A 19,115-nucleotide genomic window follows, 5' to 3' on the forward strand; every position below is an offset into this window, starting at 1 on the left:
AAAAAAAATTAAAATTATAATAATATCTTTTTAAAAATATTTTTTTATCTTTATTTGTTAATAAAATTGCACACGTAGTTTCTTATTTAAGATTATAAATAAAATTTCTCCGTTAAAGGAATTTATTTACTCGATAAAAAGGAAAAAAAAATTCCGGAAGTTGGATAATTAAGCATGTGGGCCTGTCTGTGCTTGCATCAAACTTCATCTTTGCACCCAAAAAATCTTTCGAAGATGCTACTCGTCGTTGTCATACCACATATTAACATCACATGTCTCATTTTTATCATTTTATTTAAATGTATATATTTAGACATTAATATTTAAATGTATATATATTTAAATAAAATAATAAATTATATATTAATATATGATGTAGAGAATGATTCAAGTCTACCGCCTACGCTTGCAAATCCTCCTTCGTGAATCGTGGTGTCGAAAAGGAGGAGTTGTGGGCTTGGTATGAAAGCTTGCAAGACAGTACAAATCTCAAGGCTCAAACCAAAAGCCCAAGTCAATGTTGTCCTCTTTCTCTGGTGTGGGGTCCCTGTAACTCTCAAGCCTAAAAGTTGTATGCGCGTGCGCCTCAACTTTCCATTAAACTAGAGCCATTATATCAAAATGCGCCCTCCACGGAAGCCCAATTAACAAAAACATCAAATCCCAACATGATATTATTTTGAAAATTTTATTCAAACATAGTGTCTCCCAAAGTATTTGATTATGCTTTTAGGTGGCTTCCAGTTTTGGTTTTGAGAATCCTGTGGGTTTCTCCGTCTTAAGAAGGAAGAAGCAAAACCATGGGCAGTTTTCTGTCATCCCAAACAAAATCTGCCAATCTAACACCGGCTGCTCCGTATATACTCCATCCTTACCTATCCCATCATCATGCACCCAATCTAACGCACTTCCACCATCTCCCTCTCTTGCTCTTCCTCTCTTTCTTTCTTTCTCTATACCTTCTTGCATCTATATCTGTAAAAGCTCGACAAGGACTAATATCTGTCTCAGCAGCTCGGGACCTGGTGATCATGCCATAATTTGGCGCTTTGGGCAGTTCTGTTATTTGGGTATCTTCCGTTACTACTTCCTGAATGTGAAATTAGTAGGTGATGACAGTTTTTTCAACCGGCCCTTCGCTTTTTTGTCTTCAAAGAGAACCTGTGTGACCAATTTTAATTTCTGATGGAACCAAATGGAGTGGGCGGCGGAATGTTTCCTAACATAGATTCTGGAATGCTAGGTCTAGAATTGCCTCTACAACAGCAACTACCACAACGACAAAAGAGCCCTGCAAACCCTCAAAACCTCCACCGCCACCACCTCCAAATTAGTGTTTCTTATCCGCACCATGAAACCGATCACAACCCTCCACAGTCTCAACAATCCGTAAAACATCCATACCCTCTGGTCAAACCCAAGCAAGCTATAGCTCTCAGTGATGAGGACGGTGACAACTCGGGGGATGCCAAGAGAAAAATGTCACCTTGGCAGAGAATGAAGTGGACAGACACCATGGTCAGGCTGCTCATAATGGCGGTCTATTACATGGGCGACGAAGCCGGGTCCGAAGGGATCACCGATCCTACGGGTAGTAAGAAGTCTGCAGGCTTGTTACAGAAGAAAGGGAAGTGGAAATCGGTATCTCGCGCTATGATGGAGAAAGGATTCTATGTGTCTCCCCAGCAATGCGAGGACAAGTTCAATGACTTGAACAAGAGGTATAAGAGAGTGAATGATATTCTTGGGAAAGGTACGGCTTGCAAGGTTGTGGAGAATCAGAGCTTGCTTGAGACAATGGAGTTGTCGCCTAAGATGAAAGAAGAAGTTCGGAAATTGCTGAATTCTAAGCACTTGTTCTTTAGGGAAATGTGTGCTTATCACAATAGTTGTGGTCATGGAGTTGCTGACGGGGCTGCTGGAGGAGCAAACCGATCCCCAGAGGTGGCCGCCGAGGCATCTCACACTCAGCAGCAGCAAGCACAACAGCAACAGTACTGCTTTCATTCATCGGAGAATCCTGGTATGGGTGGTGACGGTTCGAAAATGTTGAAAGGAGAAAGTGGTGAAGAGGAGGAGGAAGATGATGAGGATGTTGATGATGATTCTGATGAGGATGAAGATGAGGATGGAGTGGAGAGCGGTTCGAGGGGTCTCAGCGGGCATGGACATGAGGATGAGGACGACAATGATGAAAGGACTTGGAGGAAAAGAGCAAGACAAGTAGGGTTTCCTGCGTCATCGCAGTTGGTGCAGCAACTGAGCTGTGAGGTGATGAGCGTGCTGCAAGATGGGGAGAAAAGCCAGTGGGAAAAAAAGCAGTGGCTGAGGACCCGGTTGATACAATTGGAGGAGCAGCAAGTGAGCTACCAAGGCCAAGCGTTTGAGCTAGAGAAGCAGCGGTTGAAGTGGGTAAAGTTCAGCGGCAAGAAGGAGAGGGAAATGGAGAGAGCTAAGCTGGAGAACGAGCGGAGAAGGCTTGAGAACGAGAGAATGGCGCTGCTTCTTCGCCAGAAAGAGATGGAGCTGCTTGATCTTCATCAGCAGCAGCAGCAGTTGCAGCAACTGCAGCATTCTTCTAATAAGAGGGGTGAACCATCCTCCGTCACTGGTTGATATGTGTGATAGGTTAATTGACAAGATAGAGATTAGATGGTTCAAAAGGTTGCGTTTTTCTTGTTCACTTTTGTTTGATTTTTGGTTAATTTTTGTTGAGGCTCTCCTCTTTGCCGTTTAACAATTCAGCAAAACCTTTCAATAATTCAACTCATCCCAAACTAATTTATTACTTTTTTAATTTCTCATAAAAAAAAAAAAGTTAAAAGTCATCCAACCTAAAAAAAATTAAACACATTTCAATAAAATCCATAAAATGTTACTATTTACAATTCAATTTATCTCACCATTCAAACCAGCCTAGTTGTTTGAACCAAAGAAATGCCGCAGCAAGTTTGGACGGCTTAACACACCCTTGCTGACGTGGCAAGATAATTTTATTAAAAAAAAAAAGAAAAGGATAGAGAAAATGCGTAAACAGTTGACAAATGTCCACAAAAAAACTTTCATTTTTTCCCACCGCCCACGAAAAAGCTCTTGTCTCTGCTGGCACGTCTCCGCAAGAAGTTTGACTGCATTTGGTTTTAATATGGCCGATAAAGAGGTGGAACCAAAGACAGCTGTGTGGAAAGAGTTACGCCATCTGTAGTGGCTGAGGTGATATTGTTGGTGAGATCCGAGAGCATATATCCTTCCTTGTTACCTACAAAATAAAAATACAGTCTTGGAACTAAAATTGCATGCAAGTGAGTGGTATTTATTGATCATGATCAGACCTACTACCTCTATACGAGCTTGGCTCTTCTTTTTTCTCGAAAATACGAATTGAAATATCAACAAATTCTCGGAGTTTGTTAGAATTCATTTTCTGCAATTGATATCTTCCTATTTCTTTTGTTACTGGCCTCGAACCCTCATTTTTCTTGATTTGTTTAGCTAGAAACTTTTTCGAGACAATACTTCTTGTGCCCTGAAGCTTTTTTCTGAGAAATATTGGCTCTCTGCTACAAATCTCGACGTGAGCACACGTTTGAAATCAATAATCTAATATTTTGGGTGATGTATGAATATTGGAACTTATGAAGTATGCATGATGTTTGTTGTTTACCATGAACCTTTTTGTGTATGCTAGTTGTTTGTAGTTCCTTAATTTCTTATAAAGTCTCTTTGCAGACGAGAGAGATGAGGAACAAATTCTTTTTCAGTAGCATATTCTGAAATGACTAAATCTTAAAATGTGTGAAATTTGAATGTTTGTATGATCTTTTTATTACCATTACTGAGAGAGATCTCCAGTTGAAATATGAGTATTCTGTTATTTCTTTTTAGTCGTGTGCAGCTTCACCATGATTCCTTTTGTTTTAGTGCAAGTTTCGAGTCACGTGTGGTATGCCAGGTTGACTCCGTTTAGATTTTTCCATTGTTTTATTCCTAGTGTAGGTGACGGAGAGGGACAATACTAGAGCCACCGCTTGAACTCTCGCTCGCTCTAATATATGTTTTTTTATGTGTTTTATTTTAAAATTATTTTTTACATATATTTTTTTTAACACTTTCTTAATTAGAAAATAATAAAAATTATTAAAAAATTTTACTTTGCGATGATATTATGAATTTTTTTATACTTCAAAAAAAAAAAAAAAAAAACAAGAAGAAGAAGAAGAAGAACGCTAGCCCGCATCATTCGACGCGGATTGTCTGGGCTGTTATAGCTGCTGTTCTGTGCCAAAAAGGCTTCTGGTAGCTAAAGACGCACGCCCGGTGGGACTCGAACCCACAATCGCCTGATTAGAAGTCAGACGCCTTATCCATTAGGCCACGGGCGCTGTTTTCTCTTGCAGTGATGATCTTTAATTATTTTAACAAACATTTTCTCCTTGTCATCCAATACGTTCCTCTCACATTAAAAAATAAAAATAAAAATAAAAACATTGATTATTTGAAGTTGAATCCAACTGAGCATGAGATGTGAATGCCATCGACAATAAAGTAAAAATGGAAAGCATAGGCATATTTTCCAGTTCCACGACTAACTTCCAATAAACCAAAATAATTGCCCCGAGTGTACAACATTCTTAATACATGTCTGGGCACAAGCCAGTTACGTCTCCCGTGACCTGGATGGATATACATCACTTAATTGGGTGACAGCAAGCCAACAATGCAGCACCATTTTTCTTAAAAACAAAATTATAAGTTATACCCCAAAACTGAGGAGAAGAGATGCATATTTAATCCTCAAGCTCGATGATCTTCACCACAGATGCATCCCCAACTTTCTGGCACACTACAATTCGATCGTGTGACTTAATGACTCCCGCTGTCTTTCCATGATCAAGTGCAACCTTTAGAACTGACTCATTCGTAGCACTTGTTGACTCCGCCTGCAAAGTCAAAACGAAATTCAGAGTTTTAGCGAATATATGAACTTCAATACTAGTTTATCGTGATCCTGAAGGAGAATCCTACCATAGAAAAATTATAGCATTTCCTTCCTCCAACAACAGCGATTACTTTTTTTTTTTTTGGGGCTAGATTTCAACAAAACGATTTACCAAAATACAATAAATAAAGCAAAATGAGAACTTACAGGATGTCTTGGATCCGCAAGCATGGGGAAGAGCCCTCTGACAATAAGTGATTGTCTTGCCTAACAATGAAGCAAACATATAAAGATTCATTAGCTTGGATATAGAGAGGGAGGAACAGAGTAAAATGACCATGAAATTCCAATAAATTATTATAATTTAAAGGGGAAAAAAAGAGTTGAAAAAATTGTACTGAATCTCCTCACAAAAAAAGCAACGTGTTTCTGGAAATTAGTCAGTATAAAAGCATGGATGACGAAACATCCTAGTTCTAGCGTAAATTTAGGCAATATTAATAGTAAAACATGGCAATGTTAGATTTAGCTACAAATTCTTGATAGTGATAATTCATAATGACAACTAAATAAAATTACATAAAAAGGAATATTACATTCAAGGGATAAAGGTTTCTGAAATAGGATATTACAGACTACACAGTTAGTCCTGGGTAAGAAAAACGAGGATAACATCCTGAGCTTCAAACCAACAATATAAGGGGAAGATAACATTTTTTTTTTTTTTTATCAATAATATGAGGGGAAGATGACATAAGCATCAAAAGCTGCATACCACTTAAATTTTGATTAAGCATTCCTTCCCCTACATGGCCATTGAAATAGTTCTATCTGGCTTACACTTAGATGCCGAGCATTATAAGTTATCGGTCCTAAAAAAACCCCAAGGGTAACAAACAAAATTTATCCTTCCAAGCCTCAAGTCAAGAAACTATTTGAAAAAGAAGAATACAGTTACTAGAAGGAATCTCCTCATGTACTAGAATAAAACAAAAGGCTTCTTTCAAATTGTCAAAAGAATTACAAGTGAAAACCATTTTTTAACAGAGCTCGTGCACTGCAAAATAATAATTAAAAAAAAAAGAAAAAGAAAAAAGAGGAACTTCGTTGAAGCAAAGGGACACTATATAAAGTAGAGTCAAGAAAATACCTCAAAGGCTCCACTAAAGCTCCATTTCAGCTGATTTGTCTTAAGCCGGGGGATGACAACAGATAGAACTGGCATTGTTGGCCTATACTTGGCGATCAATCTGTGCATTTTCACACAATTTATTTAGAAAGAATCAAACGAAAAGCTGCACAGGTACTTACAATGTGAATGCTATTATTGACGCACACCCCCAACCAAAAAACAATTCCAAGCTTGCAGGTTAAAAATTGGAAGAACAAACTTTTTTTTTTTTTATAAGACAAAAGAACAAACATATTTTGTTTTTGGATAAGTAAACAAATTTTATTGATCAAAGAATAGGCATAGCCATATACAATAAACAAGAGCATGCCCTTCACGAAAGAACAAACATATACATTCAATGTTCAAGGATACCAGTTAAATGCACATATGTATTTAACCATCCACCAAGAAAGTACCTCGCAGCCCTTCCTGAAGAAGTGAAACAAATAATAGCAGATGCTTTCACCTTAATAGCAGCTCTTACCTAGACAAGTGATTAGCAACCATAACTGTAATCCCTAATATAATTATCAAGGAAATGCATTAATGAATAAAGAGGAATATTGAAAAGTAATTACTGCAGAGGAAGCAATAGATTCCAGGTGGGTCATTGGCTCTCCAACATATTTGACAGTCTTCTTGAAATAAAGGTCTTGATTGAAAACCTTCTCTGCCTGCAATGATAATTTCAGAGGGGAAAAATACATTATGGAAACCCTCAAGATGCATGATATTATTATTTTTAATCTTGGGAGAACTAATAATGGATATATATTGGGAAGTCAACCATAATTAATCAAACCTAATCACTCCTTGAGATAACAGCAATACAAAAAGTATCCAAACAGAAATGCTTTCTGATAACACATCTATTCATGGTTTTTTTTTTTTTTTTCAGACCAATTCAACCAGTAAAAAACCAAACTGACTTCAGTGTTTTACATAACCGGTGCCACAGAATCCTCGATGGACCATGTAAGTGTAACTGTACATTTATCTATAAAAGCCAAACTTTCCATATGCCAATGCTCAGAATTCAACTCGGTAGAAGGCACAGTGAGAAAAATATTCTTCCAGATTCAAAACTTGCATAAGTTTAAAAATTAAAGCTCACATTCAAAAGCAAATTACTTGATCAACAAAAAATCTGTCAATGTACCTCAGCAGAAATTTTGCCCACAATAGAAATAGTCTCAACAGGGTACAACCCACGTAGAGTCTCAGCACCCAGCAAAATTGCATCACTTCCTATACTCATTAGAAAACGAGTTAGACAAGAAAGTCCATTTTGCATGAGATACTTGTAAAAATGTCAAACAGAAACCATATATTAAGAGGAGAGTAGTGGAACCGAAAAACTAACTTAATCCTACAGACATACTAGTAGTATTTCACATACAATCAAATATTACATGCAATTCCACAAGAAGGAAATTCATGGCTTTGGCCTCAATGTCTATAAATCAAAACGTGTTAAAACATAGAAATAGAGACACACCATCCAATACAGCATTGGCAACATCAGTTGCTTCTGCACGAGTTGGTCTCAAGTTGTCAGTCATGCTGTCCACAACACGAGTAAGCACTGCAGGCTTTCCAGCCATGTTACACTTGTAAAGGGCAGCTTTTTGAAATAAAAATACCTACAAGGTACACAAGAAATAATTTTTTTAATAAGTAAGGTACACAAGAAGTATTAGCAGCAACTAAACGGGCCAACACAAACAATTAGAAATTATGACATGATTCACATGAAGCTTCTTCAGTTACAGATTTTTAGGGTTAGAAGGAAATATCATAGCACATTGCAAGAAACTAGATATATTTTGTATGGAAGATAAGCTTTCATAATCCTGGTACTATCAAAACAGGGCTTGGAACCAAAAAGATAAGCTAAAAACAAAACATTGGAATATTAAAAGAACGAATAAATATAATTGGGGAATAGAAAAGTATATAAATAAAGTTTTTTTTCTTGATGACAAGGTATCTTGGAGACCATGCAAACAAATCTTTTATCTGGTTAAACCTCAGACCCATGTAGTGCGTCCCCATCACGCGAATCCAGTAAATCATCAAATTTTAACCAATTGGGCATTGCGCCTAAAAATTATTTGCACTCAAGGGTTCGAATCTTAGACATGGAGGGAACACAGCACCAAAACCAAGGCCCTTACCACTTAAGCCAACCCCCATAACTAGGCATAGCCCAAGTACACAAAAAGTATACAAGAGAAAAAACATCTAGGCCCCGTTTGGATAGTGAAAGTGGTTGATCTCATCTCAACTCATCTTATCATTACAACTTTCCCAAATTCCCACACAAAATATAATAAACAATTCAACTTTTTCAAATCCTAAAACAATAATAATATTAAAAAATAATATTCTAATAATATTTTATTCAACTTTCAACTTACATCTAAAACTATCTCATCTCATCTCACTATCCAAACGGGCCCTAATTACAAGCTAAAGCTGGAAAACAGCACAAAAGTCATTAAGACTAGTCCCATCCATTACAATAACCAAAGCCCAAAGCAAAAATGTATGAAAAAAGAAGTCTCTAGGGGTTTACATAAATGAAATTATTATAACAGAGGTAAAGATAAGTATATGAATTCTGATCTACATATGTAGGCAATTTTTCCATGAGCAAAACTGAAGCACATCTACACATCCCAAGAAGCTACCTAATTGTAAATATTTTTGATAAGGTAAAGAAAACCTAATTGTTAATTTTAAAAGCTTAAACTTGTACTATGAAAGCTTGACACCTTAAAAAAGAATATTTCGTCCATGTTGGTAAACTGACCTTCTCAGGTGGAAGATCTATGCCCAAATTCCCACGGGAAAGGATAATTCCATCTGCTTCTTGTAGGATCTCATCAAAATGGGTTAACCCCTAAAAAGAGAAACATAAATGAACCCATATAAATTCACTTGGCATTGCTATCAAAACCAAATTAAACTTGTCTAAAAAACAGAGACAATATTATGAGCTACTAAGATCAACTCACCTCTATATTTTCAATCTTTGCAAAAATTTGTGTCTGACTGAGTTCACCCAACTTAGAAAGGAGCTCACGGGCCTGATATCAGAAGAAAAATCAAACAACCACAATAACTCAAATACAAAGAAACCAGAAAACCACAGTAAAAGGATACTGCATCAAGGAAAAAAATACTTGCCTGGCGAACATCTTCTGCATGCCGGGTATATGATAGTGAGAGAAAATCAATTTTATTTTGCACGCCCCAGGTGCTTATAACCTGAAATGAGCAACAAAATATGATGAAATGCACTTTTAACGTTACTGAAAAACATGATAGAGAGGGGAGGATCACTGCAGTCCATACAACAATCACTAGACAGAGCATGTTCAGAACTTACCTCCTTATCTTGATCAGAGAGAGTAGGCAGTTCGATGCAAATTTGAGAGGCATGCAAAGTGAACAATGAGCCAGACAGTGTCGCTGAGTTCTTTATAATGCAAACAACATCCTCCCCATTCACTTCAGAAACCTGCTCAACTTCAGATATAACTAATCAGTTGTGCATGAGTTATTCAGTTCAATGGTTAGTGTGCCATATGTTATACTTATCCTCATAAGAGAAGATGGGAGAACATTCAAAAAGGGGTGAAAAATAAGGAGCTTTTTAAATGACATTAGCCCTCTAGGTTATCTATCTCTCACCTCCAGCCAAACAGAAGTAGTTTCACTTCCAGTGAACAGGTATTGACCCATAAAAATGGTGTCTCCTTTCTTCACTGCCTGCAAAAACCAAATTCAAGGCTTAGTTTCAAATTCTAGAAGTACTAAGAAAGAGCATAACTACAAAGAGACAACGTTACAATGTAATTACAGAGTTCATCTATTTGAAGATAAAAGTGACTTGCTATTTCGAGTATAATGAAATCTTGGGAGCACGTGCAGGGTTTTAAATATGGGCATTGGTTAATAAATGAACACACTGTAGATGCTAAAGAATCCATTCAGATTTACAATTCAGTGTTTTATTCACTATAAGCAGGCTGCACTGTCCAAAACAAGGACATGTAAGATTCTCAACAGATTCTGGTAAAAAATACGCTATTCTTCGATTTAAGAATGTTCTGTCATTCCCGGAAGCACCTTAATGCATTGCAAGCTTAAATATATAAACTGCAAATAAAACTTTCACAAACTCTCAATCCCTCTAAAAACCCAAAATTCTGTATTTCGGTTCTATAGGATATCCACGATAAGCATTTGCTAATGTTTAGGTTGTTTTCTTGTTAAATATAAAGATACACAAAATAAGAAATAGTTGTGACAATAAAAACTTCCAGAATACAGAACAACTATGTGATAATAAGGTCAAAAATTTTATCAAACCTTTGACAGCCCATCAAAATTAATGGGCAATACATCTGAAGAGGCTTCTAAATCTTGATTAGGTGTCAGAACAACAGAAGCGTCCATCAGAAGCGAAATAGATTTTCCACTTTTATTAACAGCTTGCAACTCAGGTCCCACCGTGTCCAGCATAACCTGAAACGCAAGGGATAATAGTTTGCTCAATTCCTTTTCTGAGATTATATTATATATTTAACATGAAATGCATGGCAGCATACTGCTTAAGGGAGAAAAACCATTGTTTTCTATCTTTCACTCAACAGATATAAACAAATGCTATTTAAAACTAACACTTAGAAAACAACTAAATTCTCGATTTTGGTTAGCATTGCACATGCCCGGAATATTTTGAAATAGAAGTACTTAAAAAATACTAAACAAAGAGTCTCTCTTTTTATTTCAAAAAAATGGAAAAGGGGGGGGGGGGGGGGGGGGGGGGGGGGGGGGGGAGAGAGAGAGAGAGAGAGAGAGAGAGAGAGAGAGAGATCCACAAAAAAGTCACGACAAACAAACGCAATTTCGAAAGAGAAGGAAAAAAAAAAAACTAATGAGGTCAATGTATTGGCCTCTATAAAGTCTTATACAATAAATAAATCAAGACAAAGTATCTTGCTTTCTCTACTTTTAAATATATATAGCTTTCTCATAAACTACTCGAGCCTATCTGTTCAGCATCGAAACAGAGAGATACAAAAAGAAATCGATGAATAATTCGTTATTCAGAACCCTTAGAAACGAAAAAAGAAATATCATAACATACGGCACAAAGCTTCTTAGTAGTCTTCACAGCGGCCCTCAGATTCTCGAGAGTCTCCTGATGATACTTCGGGTCGCCCCACGAGAAGTCGAAGCGGGCCACTGCCAAATAAACAACACCAACCAATTACAAGAGCATTAATATAGTCGAACAAAAATTCCGCGAAAGCAAGAGCCTTGTACCTGACATTCCAGCCTTGAGGCAGCCGGAAAGAACCTCAACGGATCGAGACTTGGGGCCCAGCGTCCCCACGATCTTTGTCATTGCAGGAAAGAAAGTCTGCAACAAAAATTAAAAAAAAAACATAAAGAAATCAACAGATAAATAATCACACACTGAATTCGAAATTTATAGATTCAGTTTGAAACAGGCCAGGAAAATTGATTCAATTGAAGACAAAGAAGAAGGAGAAAAAGAGAAGAAGCATACGGCCTTGGATGGCTCCAGAACAGTAGCCATCCTAATGGGCTCCTCGAGAAGCAAGTGATTGGAATGCATATTGTATCAGACAGCGGTGGCTCTGGAAACGCAGAGAGCAAATGTTAAAAAGAGGAGAAGACCGAGTGAGGCGAGAGCAGCTGCGCTTTGAGGGGAGGGATGGGTACGGAAGGGTTTTGTGTTGTTAGGTAAGTTTTTTTTAATTTCACGAACCTTGTGGAATATGCTTTTGCTCGTATTAATTAATTAATTAATTATGATTAGAAAAAAATAAATAAATAATTAATTAATTAAAGAGATTCTACCGAAAGGAGCGACTATAATATAATTAACTGGGACACGTGGCAGTCACCTGAAATTGTGAATTTGGGAATGAGCCCCACCAAACCACTTGGAGAGCGCGCGTGGTGGGGAGGTAGAGGACGGGGGTAAGTTGAAAATGAGGATGGTATTGTACGAGTGCGGTGCACGTGCATGTATTGGAGGGATGTTGGAGACAGTAGGGTGGCTTTCTGGAAGTGGACTGGAGGCAAAGGCATGTTCTGTTCTGTTCTGTTCTGTTCTGTTGGCTGCTGCTGTTCGTTTTTCGGCCAACTGGTTTGTTCGTAAAGGCCGTCAAAAAGTACGTGGTTTTAACTAACTTTACGTGGGTCAATTCCTGTGGGCTGACACCCACAATTTAATTTTGAAAAAAATAAAAGTCCAATGGGCTGTCGCTTAACTACGGTCTATCCTTATTTTTACTCATTTTATTTTTATTCAATTAAGTAGTTTTTCATCTTTATTTTATTTAATTCATCTTTATTTTATTCAATTTTTGTTTTTGGATTACATTATACTTTTCACATACTGAATTGAGATAAAAGTTAAAAATTAAATTAAATATTATTTTTTAATAATATTATTATTTTAGAATTTTAAAAAGTTAATATTAGGGATAAAATTAACTGACTCCAATTAATTGAAAAACTATCACTAATAATAAGGAAATAGATAAGATAAGGAAGAGATAAATTGAAAGAAGTTGTCCCATACTCTTAAAAGGAAAAGGTTTTGTAAAACAAATTGGACTATATAACTCAAATGAAGAAAATAGATCTCTATAAAATTAAGAGATCTTTGAAAATTAAGAGAACTCTTTGTAAGGGGCTTCCCCCCATCGATTCTTAAAGCAAGCCCACAAATGGCCACTTAGAAATAAGTCGGAGAGCCCATTCAAACCCAATCAATATATATGATTATTCTCCAAAGGAGTCAATGAATATCTATATAATACTTTGTCCACGAGCAAAAATTGCCCCCAAAATAACCCAAGCACAGAGAAAGTGGACGATAGGGGCAATGGGAACTCACCGCCTTGACATCATCCCGATGACACCTTGCCCTCTGGAACCTGCACAAGCAGGTAGACTAGAAATATGGAGAATCTTCAATCTCCTAACAACAAATTTGAAGAGACTTAACAAGGAACATCAACAAGGTAAAGTGAGTCAGGAAATCACGCTGCATTAATGTCATGACTAGGGTTGTAAATTTAAACCGGAAAAACGGACCGGACCGGACCGAACCAGACCGGTTGAAAAAATATATATATAAAAATTAATTTTATATATTATACAAAATATTATATATATAAGTTTTATTTATAATATATAATTATATATTAAATTTTTATATATAATTATATATCATATATGAAATAATTTCATATTATAATTTATAAATTATAACATGAAATGTTAATTTTAAATATGAACATTATAACTTGTTTGATTATATGTTATTAATATAATTATATATACGATAATGTTATTATAATTTATAAAATAAAAGTTTAATCTTAAAGATGAAAATTTAATTGATCATATGCTTTAAACATGAAAAATATATATTAAATTATTAATAACATTTTATCATAAGAGGTAACACTTTATTATATATTTTTACATTTTAAAAAAGCCGGAAAATCGGACCGGAGATACCGGTTTAGGAGGGTAACCAAGGCGTAATCGGTTTTGAAAAATGTAAAACCGGTACATACCGGTTCGGTCCTAAATTTTATCCAAAACCGGACCGGTTACACCCCTAGTCACGACTACCTAGACTTCACGCCGCATTAATGACTTCTGATAAATAAACAGTAGAAATGACATAAGTTCTTCAAAGTCAGGAACGAGGTGTTCCACCCGAAAATTAGTATAAAAGTGTGTCCCCAGGTAAGAAAAACTCTTTCTGATTTTTCCAAACTTATGCACAAACTATTAAAGAGATATACTGACTTTGGCATCTGAGACTCACTGGCCACCACCAAGGACCCCCACTCTCCGTGTTTATTTAAGCATACAGATGAAAGTCTGAAGACTCGAGTTGCTAGAACTTGACCCAAAGGTTTACGAAACATAATGTTAACACTCTCCACACAAGCTTCATATGCCAAATTCCACCACACAAGCTTCCACGGTATTGTGAGATGTGTGAGGCATGATAAATTGTGAAATCACTCATTATAATGTATGTCGCCCCCAAACAATTCGTGAGCGTAAGTTTTTATGCCGAACCACGTAAATCTTTTTATTTCTCTTTATTTATTCCCATTTGCTTATTTTTTATTTATTTTATGAATGAATGCGAAGACTACCGTATCGACGCCTAAATCATTATCGTGAGCCGGATAATCCTTTCCTTATTTCTGATCTGTTGTACAAATTAAGGTATTTAGAGTTGACTTATTTATTATATTTTGTATGAATATTTGAAAAAATTATAATAATGAGATGAGATTAGATTAAATAAATGCGTATTGTATCCAAACATGTATAAGATCTTGAGTTTTCAAGGAAAAAAAATATCCGAAATAAATGTAAAAGAAGCCTAACAGAACAAGTTTGGTTTGGCCCAAACTTGACTTAACACTGCACACTCCTTCAATCCAACTAAACCGCGTTTATATTTGAATTACTCTCGTATATCTGCACAATTTGCACGTCCGTAATTCCAAGTTTTGAAGCTATTTTTCTCTTATACGATGACTCTAAGTGCATGTTTGGGATGCGATGGAAAATATAGTTTATAATTTTAAGATTTATATCTTATAAATTAAGTAATAAGTTATATTATGAAAAGATTATTTACTATTTGATAATTATATGTTTAAATCTATTTCAAACATGTTACTTTTGTTTAGAAACAAATTTAATAAGTGTTTTCTAATGTAGAGATTACGATTATTTGAATTTTTAAAGATTATGATCATATCATGTCAAGTTTAAAGGTTGTAATTATCTGAAAATTGTATGGGTATTTTCTTTCATTGACAGTCTTTTTAAAATTCAAATTAAGTTCTGCATTATTTGAAAAAGCACATTTGATGTTTTTCTTCAAACGTACTTTTCAACTTATTTGAAATTAAAAGTGTTTTAATATGTAACATCTAAATAACTTAATTTTTTCATTAAAGAACTTTTAGTTTGAGTACTGAGAACTCTTCAGATATTTTCAAAATACCTTACTAATATTCATTACTTTTTTACTATTATTTAATATTTTATCATTATTTTTTCACTATTATTTACAGAATACATGAGAATATCTCAATATCCAAATACAAGAATATTTAAATACTTTTTAAAACTCCTGAGACAACTCCAAACATGCCCTAAATAAGTTTATCATGATTAACAGTTTCTTCAATTTTTAAAAGAATCTAACTATTGAGTTTTTAAAAATATTTTATCATAGCTTTGAAATTCGATAATTGTAATTGTTAAGTAGATGGACTATGAAGGCCTATGCAGCACAAGGCCCAACCATACGCCGAGTGACCCTAAGAGATGCCTTTGCCCAACCAGGACCGAGATAGCAAGACGAGCAACACAACCCCACAATAAGTCAGTTTGAAAAGTGCATCCGTATTATTAAGTGGCAAAACTTGATTGGCAATAAAAGTTTAAAATTAATTATCTTATAAATCAAATTTTATCATATAAAAAATATGGAAGATATATTGATTGTTCTCCACAACTTACAAGTATAAATACTCTAAATCATAATAACAAGAGTCGAATTGACATCGTCTCTTAAGATTAAGTTGCCGTATGTATAGTCCGTTGAGATCAAATAAATTGATATGAAAATTAAATAAAATATTATTTTTTAATATTGTTATTATTTTGATATTTAAATAAATTTAATTATTTATTATATTTTGTGTGAAAATTTTAAAAAATTATAATGATAAAATAGGATGGAATGAAATATTTCATGTATCTAAACGATATTAAAAAACCGAGTATTTTCATAATGAAAGATAAAAGGTAGTACATCTAATATGTTTTTATTGTAAAAGGCAAATGATGAATACTGGGGAGTTGGTGCAGGAAGTTGCGCACGGAAAGCTAGTGGCATCTACGTGGAAAATAATACGGTGCATTTCATTGGAATTTCTAAACGGTGCGTTTCGCACTTACTCTCCATTCGGATTCCCTCCTCCATTCTCCTCCATCTCCCTCTTCTCCATCTCCCTCCATCTCCGAAGTTTCCCGCGACCCGAGCTAGGTTTCTGAACATATCAAATTTTCTAGTAATTTCTAAGTAAGTCAGCAAGCTTTGAAATTTTCTCGAGGGTTTTCTGAGTTTTTGGTTAATTTGAAAACCCAGTTGGGAACTTAAAGGTGGTGGTGTACCTGAACAGTTCTTAAGGAGGAACGTTTTCTGGTAATTTCTCCTGTTTCTGTTTCATGAGTATGATCCCTTTGATCAATTCTGGAAAATAATACACCTTCCTGTTGGAGGATGCCTTTGATTTTTGTATATTAGGTGAAACTTTCTTGCATTTTGACATGGTTTGTTTTACCCAAAAGTGTCTCAATAATCAAGAGTCAAAGATGTCGGATATTGCTTTGTTAGTGGCGGAGGAGTATGAGAGGAGGGTGAAGATTGCAAGGCAGCTGGTCTGAAAGTGGGTTTGAGATTGATCTGGTTTCTTGTGCTTCTGTCTTGGCTCGGAGCCTCAAGATAAAGATTGTTGGACTAGAGAAATTGGAGCTTCTTGATTGGGTTCGGGAGCCCAGATCCCATATTAGTCTTACTGGTTTGTTCTCTACTTAAATGGATTGAAAAATTGTTTATAAAAACAGGCTGAATTGGAATAGGGGGTCCAGAATTCGTTAGGCATGGCTAAAATTTGCATTTTGGGTGGATGTAGGTTGAATCGATCTATAACTATGAATCAAATTCATTTTTAGATTTATTTTATCAGAATTAGCATTTTTTATAATTCGCATCTAAGAAATAATATGGGAGGAACGATGAACATAAGTGGGATCAGTAATGGATTGCGAAAATCAGTGTGAGGGAGACGAACGGAACTCTCCTTGGGTGGTCGAGTTTTGCAGCTTTCATTGGTGTTTTCATCTTTTATTTTCTTTTTTTCTTTTTTTAATTATAACTAACGTGACAGGTGTACGCAACTTCCTTTACCAACTCTCCTGCCCATATCAGTATTGGTGTTAAAAATGTATAAAATGCAACAAGACAAACTAGGTGTTGGGCTTAAAAGGCGACCCAGTCAAGTCCGATGCACCCTTTTTTCGCTAATTAGGTCGAGGTGGGGTTTGTTGGGTGGGTGAGGTCGAAGGTCCGGAGTCCAGAGTCCAGAGTCCAGACTTTTTTATTTGTAAAGGCCACTGCGGCACATAAATAAAACTGTGAAAGCAGCCAGCCAGAGCCAGAGGAGATCAGAAGAAAACCCGTACAGGGTTCGGTGAAGTTGCACTGAGTTCATTTCATGTCGATTTGGAACTGTTGGCGGGGGAGGTGGATCGATATTGGAGCCATCAATGCAACCAAAACACCATGTGAAGCCAAAGATGTAAATGCATGCAGCAGTCTCGGCTTCAGAAACGTCTTGAGCCGGAAATCTCTCTTGATCTTTTGTTTCATTTCCAATGATCCCGCCTAGCTTAAGGGAAAAATAATAGTAACAACAACAATTTCGATGATTACACTAACAGTAATAATAATTAAAGTGTCCCAAGCAGCAGTACTATATTGCTTTCGCCCTTGCCCCTCCTCCAAAATTAGAACGCCAATCCCGCCTTCAATTTCTCCCCTTTCTTCTTTTTCTTGCGTGGTAATAAAACTAAAAAGGGCAAAAGGAAGCGTAATCAAACCGGGAAAAAAAAAAAAAAAAAATTTAAAGCAGAAGCATTTCTTCACTTTCTGCGACAGCATTTCTGTATCGGGGAAGATGAAGGCTGAGAGAAGTGGGGTGTGTACTGCCAATGAGCCCCCACCATGTGGGCATTGAAAATCAGGGGAACTTGAACAATTGCTTTGACAGATATGCTACTTCTGGAAAAAGGCTTTAATTTGTTGCAGGCTTTAATTTGCACTGAATGGTCAACCTGTGTGAGTTTCAATCTTAAAAAGTAAACCTGAAATTTCCCCTTTTTATACATCTTCTCCTTCTTCTTCTTCTTGTTTTTTCAAAACAACATCATCTAATTGATTGTGGATATTATATATTTGAGAGTAGTATGCAAGAAGTAAAAGAGAGAAGAAAATGATGAAGACATAACTCGACCCTTCATGTGCACGAGGTAGGCAGATGATCAGTACTATAATATATATATAGATGATCGAACCCATAAATGAAAGTGCAGAATATTATCGTGGAGCAAATTTATTCTTAGTAAATATATATAAATATAAGCCCATTAGGTTTTGGACGTTTTGCATGATGAAAATTGTCAATTTGCAGGCCAGTCAAGCCATATCTATTTACATAATATTCTCCATCATCAATGCAGCTAGGTTACATAGTACGTACAGCACCTTTGCTTTCTTATGACTTAAAGTTGGGAACTTTTTCCTTCCTCCACGATATCAAAGGAAGGGGGCCGGACAGCATGCAAATCATATCATGCACTTCTTCTTTTTTCTTTTAATTTCCTGATTAGCCATCCAGATGTTCATCAAGCAGCGGACGACTTTCACAGTCAAACCAAGGATTTTGTTGGCGGATTTAAGTTCCGAGCATTGTTTTGGGCAAGGGTAAGTGGTATCAAGGAGATCAGAGAGGTGTTGAGTTCAATAATAACTGTAGTTTACACAGGTAGGCTTCACTGCTTCCCAAATCTCTCTTTTTTTTACTCCTCAATGTCACCTACCAATATTCACTAACCAAAAAAAACAGTGGTCAACATGGTAAACACAAGTTTAATTATGTAATCGGTGGGAAAGCCACCATACAATATTCTGGAGAGCCCAAACGCTCAATTGGTCAAGAAAAAGAGAAACACCTTTCTTTCCACCCATTCCATTTGAGACGAGCTGGGAGAGAATAATGAAATCATTCACCCAGCACTCTCCATCCGAGGCCTCACTCCCTCCCATATAAGGCTGTC

The 19,115-nt window shown here is 36.1% G+C and overlaps 2 protein-coding genes and 1 non-coding gene across 3 annotated transcripts; 1 reads left to right on the forward strand and 2 right to left on the reverse strand.

Moving 5' to 3' along the window:
* The first annotated feature begins 691 nt into the window (after window positions 1-691).
* LOC121268592 (trichohyalin-like) lies at window positions 692-2,788 on the forward strand. The gene has a single exon (XM_041172916.1). The coding sequence runs from the start codon at window positions 1,186-1,188 to the stop codon at window positions 2,614-2,616; it is 1,431 nt and encodes a 476-aa protein (XP_041028850.1). The 5' UTR covers window positions 692-1,185; the 3' UTR covers window positions 2,617-2,788.
* Window positions 2,789-4,309: 1,521 nt separating this feature from the next.
* On the reverse strand, window positions 4,310-4,382 carry TRNAR-UCU. The gene has a single exon. It is a non-coding gene; the product is annotated as a tRNA-Arg (tRNA).
* A 187-nt stretch (window positions 4,383-4,569) lies between these two features.
* On the reverse strand, window positions 4,570-11,891 carry LOC121268020 (pyruvate kinase 1, cytosolic-like). Its single transcript, XM_041172120.1, has 16 exons — window positions 11,701-11,891; window positions 11,454-11,550; window positions 11,275-11,372; window positions 10,494-10,649; window positions 9,813-9,890; window positions 9,508-9,639; window positions 9,306-9,386; window positions 9,134-9,205; window positions 8,929-9,018; window positions 7,612-7,756; window positions 7,273-7,361; window positions 6,692-6,787; window positions 6,530-6,597; window positions 6,090-6,189; window positions 5,147-5,206; window positions 4,570-4,940 (listed from the first exon to the last, which is right to left on the reverse strand). The coding sequence occupies exons 1-16, from the start codon at window positions 11,767-11,769 to the stop codon at window positions 4,788-4,790; spliced, it is 1,584 nt and encodes a 527-aa protein (XP_041028054.1). The 5' UTR covers window positions 11,770-11,891; the 3' UTR covers window positions 4,570-4,787.
* Between the last annotated feature and the right edge of the window lie 7,224 nt (window positions 11,892-19,115).

This window comes from Juglans microcarpa x Juglans regia, chromosome 5S (genome assembly GCF_004785595.1).
Source record: "Juglans microcarpa x Juglans regia isolate MS1-56 chromosome 5S, Jm3101_v1.0, whole genome shotgun sequence".
Lineage (NCBI taxonomy): Eukaryota > Viridiplantae > Streptophyta > Magnoliopsida > Fagales > Juglandaceae > Juglans > Juglans microcarpa x Juglans regia.

Excerpts from the sequence above, each read along its gene's own strand:
- LOC121268592 (XM_041172916.1), top strand. The coding sequence starts at position 1,186 with ATGGAACCAAATGGAGTGGGCGGCGGAATGTTTCCTAACATAGATTCT.
- LOC121268020 (XM_041172120.1), bottom strand. The coding sequence starts at position 11,769 with ATGCATTCCAATCACTTGCTTCTCGAGGAGCCCATTAGGATGGCTACT. Across the intron at positions 9,891-10,493 it reads ATTTTGATGGGCTGTCAAAG|GCAGTGAAGAAAGGAGACAC; the intron begins GTTTGATAAAAT and ends TGGTTTTTGCAG. Across the intron at positions 6,190-6,529 it reads TCTTCAGGAAGGGCTGCGAG|ATTGATCGCCAAGTATAGGC; the intron begins GTACTTTCTTGG and ends GAAAATGCACAG.